General features: G+C 41.2%; 2 protein-coding genes across 2 annotated transcripts; both read right to left on the bottom strand.

The window, feature by feature from the left end:
• Nucleotides 1–418: 418 nt before the first annotated feature.
• LOC311025319 (olfactory receptor 2AT4-like) lies at nt 419–1,411 on the bottom strand (the record flags this gene model as incomplete). Its single annotated transcript, XM_084028169.1, has 1 exon — nt 419–1,411. One exon carries the CDS (start codon nt 1,409–1,411, stop codon nt 419–421), a length of 993 nt encoding a protein of 330 aa, XP_083884295.1.
• A 773-nt stretch (nt 1,412–2,184) lies between these two features.
• On the bottom strand, nt 2,185–5,019 carry coa4 (cytochrome c oxidase assembly factor 4 homolog). The gene is made up of 2 exons (XM_084029437.1): nt 4,898–5,019; nt 2,185–3,594 (listed from the first exon to the last, which is right to left on the bottom strand). Exon 2 carries the CDS (start codon nt 3,559–3,561, stop codon nt 3,307–3,309), a length of 255 nt encoding a protein of 84 aa, XP_083885563.1. The 5' UTR covers nt 3,562–3,594; nt 4,898–5,019; the 3' UTR covers nt 2,185–3,306.
• Between the last annotated feature and the right edge of the window lie 981 nt (nt 5,020–6,000).

Here is a 6,000-nt window from a genome sequence, read left to right as displayed (position 1 = left end):
GAACGAGCTTAACATTTGAAGAATTCATCAAAATGACACTTTTCCCACACCTACGTCTTTGAAGTCTCTCAAAATATATTGCATATTAGAACTCAAAACCTGCACGCACATTTGATTCATTGTAGTTAACAAGAAATAGATCTGCTGCCGTATCTTTCTGCACAAAACTCAGCCGAGTGAGGTGCAGTAGAGCCTCAAGGGAGCCACTCACACATTTTTTTTCAGGTTATATTCTGTTGTGCTGTTTTTAAATCAACAGTTAATGTTATTAAAAGGCGGTACAACATTTGAGTCCATGTATGCTTTTGTTAAGTTTAAGGACTTACATTCAAAGGTGATTGGTTACAACCCAAAAGATAGGGATGATTAGTGTATATCATTGTAGTTCTCTGTTCATAGCCTTTTCCACACTGATGACTTAATGACTGCTCTTACGTTGGTCCGTTTGCTTCGTGCTGATTTTATTTTTCCTCACTAGTGCCAGGGCTCTGATTTTGATCTCTTTGGTTTTCAAACAATATACAATAGGATTGATGCAGGGTGGGATGCAAGAGGCCAGAGACAGGCTCAGCACACGCTGGTCCGAGTCGATCAGACGCAGATAAAACCCGATCGTAAAAATGGTAATGAGAGGAATGTAAAACACAGCAACAAGGACCATATGCTCAACACAAGTGGCCAGAGCTTTCACCCGACTGTCTAAAGACTTCATCCTGAACACGGTCACCAGGATGCTCACGTATGACAGAAGAATAAACACGAAGGGTCCTACAAGGAGCAAGAAAGTAAAGGACGAGGCCATGGACCACTGCATTGTGTAATCGTTGCAGGCGAGTCTAAACACAGGTGCATAGTCACAAAAATAGCTGAACACTCTGACAGATTTGCAAAAGGACAGTCGAGTCATTATGCCTGTTGAAAATGTTGTTATTCCCAGAGCAAAAGACCAGGTCAGGCCGACAATACAAAACATGCTCCGCACCGTGTTGATGGAGTTCTGACGCAGAGGGAAACATATCGCGATCAACCGGTCGTAGGCGAGGACGGCGAGTGCAAATGACTCCAAAGTCCCAAATGTGTAGTAGACAAACATCTGCACCAAACAGAGGTTGAATGGAATGAAATTGTCCTTAACGAGGAATATCTTTATCATGCTGGGAATAGTGCATGTGCTCAGGATTATGTCCACTACCGCCAGGTTGAACACAGCCAGAAACTTTGGAGTGTGTAAACAGTGATGGAAGGCAATGACGTAGATCACCAAACTATTGAACAGCACTGTAACCACATAAACAAAGGCTAGAAAGATGAAGTAGACACTGATGAACGGGAACGTTTCAAATCCGATGATGTAGAAGCCCGGAGGATGAATGATGACGGAGTCATTTAAAACGATCCTGTAAAAAGACATAGTTCAACTCCACAGTGTCGGAGGACGGCGTCCGCTTAAAAGCTCTCCAGCCTAAAGAACAGAGAAATCCTGTCATGATGTACAGCTTATAAACCACACGTATCATTGTCATGCCAGTTCAATGAGAGCATTTAAACACAGCAGTAAACACATTCTCAATGAGTCCACATTTGTGCACATGTGCTGAAAAACAGTGAATATGGCTCACCTGATGCTCTCTTAGTAATTGCTTAGCAGCAGCTCTGTTTTTTTGCTGCAATAGAAAGCAGCAAATGGATGACTGCGTGTTTGACCTGTGCACGGTGGAAGATAAACTCTCCTCAATGGTCTCTAGAGATAATGCTTCAATTTGACAATAACCTATTAATTGATCCATAAACTCACTCCAATTAAACTTGTTGTTGCAATCAAAGCAAACATCGGATTATTGTTTTGAAGGATGATGAGTTTGAGCCGCTCACGATGCTTTTTAAACAGGGAAAAGTAGGTCAGTTGCTGACATGATTTCTGGATTGTGGAAATGTTGATGATGAATACTTGAATTTAAGATTCATGACAACTTAAGAACTTTCTTCCAGTCACATGGCACCACCATGACCTCCATGACCTCACTCAGGGATGGGTTGGAACATGGTTTAGTGGCAACAAACTCAGGAGGCAGAGATTTGTATGGAATCAGAATTTAATAAATGTGTCCTTAACTTACTGCTAGATTTGCTGCTACATTTCACACTATATGTATAAGTCATCAAATGTTTTGTGATGTTTGTGAAGGTAGTTATCATTAAATAGGTCATGTTTGGAGTGGATAGATTTGCAAGCAAATAATTTTGCCATAGATCCATAAAAAATAATTCTGTGACAATTGTGTACGAAGTTACAAGACATTCAAGTGAATAAACAGACAAACATGTGCAGTAATGACTTGTTTAATGTCCCACGAGGATGCTTTTATCATAGGTACAAAACATGGGTAATGAGCTAGTTTATGATGCCATCATCAGTGAACGCAAGTTAATCAGCTTCGGTGGTAACAAACAAGCCCTTCACTGTTTAAACTTGAGACTAATTAATCTCCCGTCACTTAGTAATTATGTTAATGATTAAAACTTGTCATTTAAAGTAAACTTTCTAACCTACAACGATCTGCAAACGAATACAACTGTTGTGTGTACCTTGTTTAAATTAGGTGACATGTCTAACCTTATCATCCTCTTACTGACTGCATATCATTCTTTGTTGTCCCATAGTGTTATTTTAAACATGGTCGACCTTTTGAAGGTGTTTGAATCACTTGACTTCCATTCACAATTTTAACTTTGCTAACCATTGTAGTGGCAATGTCCTCTGGGCTTAGTGAGGAACCTTGTAATTTCTCACATATAAAATGTTTACTGAAAGGAAATTTGTGAATTTCTCACAGCTCTGTATTAAACACATATGAAGTTATGTTATATTTGGGTAGTGAGAGACAATAATTATTCATATTTTAGCTGCGTTTTTGGTGTGATGAATTTTTTTTTAACCTGGTCCATGCAGTCACTGAGCCATATATACAGTACATGCCATGTATGGAGTATGCTTACGGAAATGCAACTAACCACTGCCCTCTGGTGGACAAACCTTATAAGAGACTGTTTCTAAATTACCTTGAGCATCTTTTGCATTTCTGTGCTCCCATTTCTTGTCACTTACCACATATAAATTGATACAAACTGTCTGCACTGAGCTTCTATTAGCTGATAAATCACATTTACCGGTTGGTCTCTTCACCACACAGACACACTTGAAAGTCCATGTCAGGATTTTTTGTAGCTGCTGATGCTTTATTTTCATTAACAATAATTAAATTAGGAACACTCTTTCCAGGGGGGGGGGGGGGGGGGGTTGCGAGTTCAGCTGGGGGCAGACTCAGTGGAGGTCGGCTGCTGCTGCTTCATCAGCTGTTTTTTCCGTGCAATTTGGAAATTCATCATGCAGTCTTTGAAAGTCTGGACTTGGCTCTGGCACAGGCGCCAGTCCTGGTGTTCAGCCATGCACTCCTGCACAGCGTAGTGTAGCTCAGCACAGCCAGTACGGGATATCATCTGTTCAACAGGGTCATCCTCGTCGTCCCTCCGGCTCCGGTCATGGGGGGAAGGAGACGCCATCCTGTTTCGATGCGCGGTGCTCCCTCAGTGGTTCTGTTGAGGACAACACATGATGTTATTCCTCCCGCTGTTCCTTCAGCACCCCTCTGCTGTTCAGGCCTCTTGGCAGGGATATTTATCTCTAAATCTCTGTAGTAATTTAGCTCACTTTCTTTAAGTGAGGATTTTGAGACGGCATGTTTAAAGCACTTACGAAGATACTGCTACATTTGATCATTCATAGTCTGTTATTAGTTTTGATCACATTCATCTTTTTGTCTTTATGATTGCTGGAGTGAGACGTACATTTATTCTGTCTCATAAGGCAATTTAAGTATTCATTGGATTTTCCACAATTACACGTGTTATTGTAACAGCAGCGGGAAAAAGAAAGTATGTTTCGTCAAAGATGCTACTGTACTTTATGTGTAAGTGCAATTCTAAGATACCGTAGATGACCATTTAGTAGCCCGGGCGTTTAATATGCTAAATCGACTTGGAGCCCAGGCGTTTATAAGAACCAGGCGCGTATTTGCAACAGGCTACAATTTATTTTTGCAATGAGCAGCACCAGACCATCATGCAAAGAACAAGGAGCTCACCATAGCACCACTGGAACAAAACTACTTTTTCCCCCCGACGCATCTTTATTGACATCAGACAATAAATACAAAGACAGTTTGTCTGTTACCGCGACACAGGGAGCTGATCAGAGCAGTGAATGATAACGGAAGGGGGGGTCGATCGCGGTAATTTCAACACTGTACATTAGCGCATTTATCTATATCCCTATATCCCTCAGTCTAGCGCGCCTGTGTTTGTGTGTCTGTGTGTGTGTGTGTGCGCGCGCCTACATGCGAGAGAGAGAGAGAGAGAGCGCGAGAGGAGGGGCTGACTGACAGAAGAGGTGAGAGCCGGTGAAGTGCTGTTAAAAAAACAACTTTTGTTTTCTGTGCAAGACTATGGTAAACACTTAATCGCCCGGGCGTTTAATTGAACCGGCGTTTATTATGCCAAATGAGGTCGGACCCCGGCGGGCGATTATTTGGTCATCTACGGTAGCTGTACTTCAGTATTTCGCTTTTTTTTATGCAACGCTTCACTTCCTCTCCACTACATTTCACAGGATAACATATTGTTCCCAAATTTGACTGCGATACAGTTAGCATGATGAAATGTGAGGACTTAAATTGAGCTCCACGACTTGTCAAACTAACTGAACGGGATCATTTAGCTGCACGCACAGCGGAACATTACGCTCCTTAACGTTACGTGTTGTCATAGGTTAGCTAACGTCATCGCGTACAAGGCTAGCTAACACAAACGTTCACACACAATACGCCTCCCTTATTCTTACCCGTTTATCCTCTCTGAACGAACCTGCCAGTCGAGACACTTCAGACTAAAGTTTCAATAACCTGCATAACTCGCCACACAGGTCAACGCTGTAAGAACTCCGCGGAGGGACACATTTGAGCACAGGACCAAAGTGCAACCGTTAAATAGTTCCGCCGATGCATTCACACGTTCCGCTTCACAATAAAGCAATTTAGTCGTTACATTCGCGATATACGAATTAACACACTGTTCATAGTTTTTTAAATAGTGCACATGCCGTGTAGACCTCGAAGAGCGGTACTCATTAAAGCCACTAGAGGGCAGGCTACATCACCGTTATGTGGTCCGTCCGCTCGTGCTGTTACGTTCTCCCATCTCTGTATAATGTGCATGTAGTTCATGTAACCTGCAGAATGCAAGAGGCTTATAGTCTGTTGGGTATTCATGTGGGCCTGATCGTGATATTAGTTGATAGCATATTTTATAACGGTTTAAGTTGTCACATTTAGAAACCAAACACAAAAAAGAAGGAAAAAAAGAAACAGGTTTATTATCTTGGATAACATAAAGACCAATGGGCTATGATGTGCCTAATGGATCTTGCTTAGGAGTCCGCTATTGATCAATATGCTTTAAAGATGCATAGAGACCAGGTCTCACATCATGCCTGCCATATGATGATGTGTTTCGTCTCCTACAAACCTAACTAAAACGATTTTGTTTCATATTTGAAAAATCTGCATGTCCCGTCTCATGCTTCAAAATCCATGTTGACTTAATATCTAACCAAGACAGATGTTTACCCAACTTTAGTGCTTTTGAGGTTATTGTAAACCAGTATAACTATTTCCTTGTGTTGAAGGGGAAAAATGTCCTACTTTTAAGGAGACAGGGTTTCATGTGACATAATATCAGATGCAGGATGCATGGAATCACAAACTGGTAAAAGATCTGACTCATTGCTAGAGTGATAATTCAGTAGTTTTAATCCGTGCAACATCTCATCAAATATAACACCAACAACATTCAAGCAACCTAAAGTTTTATTACATTTTACATATTTTTACATGTCATCACAAGCGACATCTTAGGAAGGTTCCAAAATATTTGATGACAAATCTT

Source organism: Eutrigla gurnardus, assembly GCF_963514095.1.
Source record: "Eutrigla gurnardus genome assembly, chromosome: 15".
Lineage (NCBI taxonomy): Eukaryota > Metazoa > Chordata > Actinopteri > Perciformes > Triglidae > Eutrigla > Eutrigla gurnardus.
Note: the sequence above shows the minus strand (reverse complement) of the source record. Positions and strands in the feature narration are given on the sequence as shown.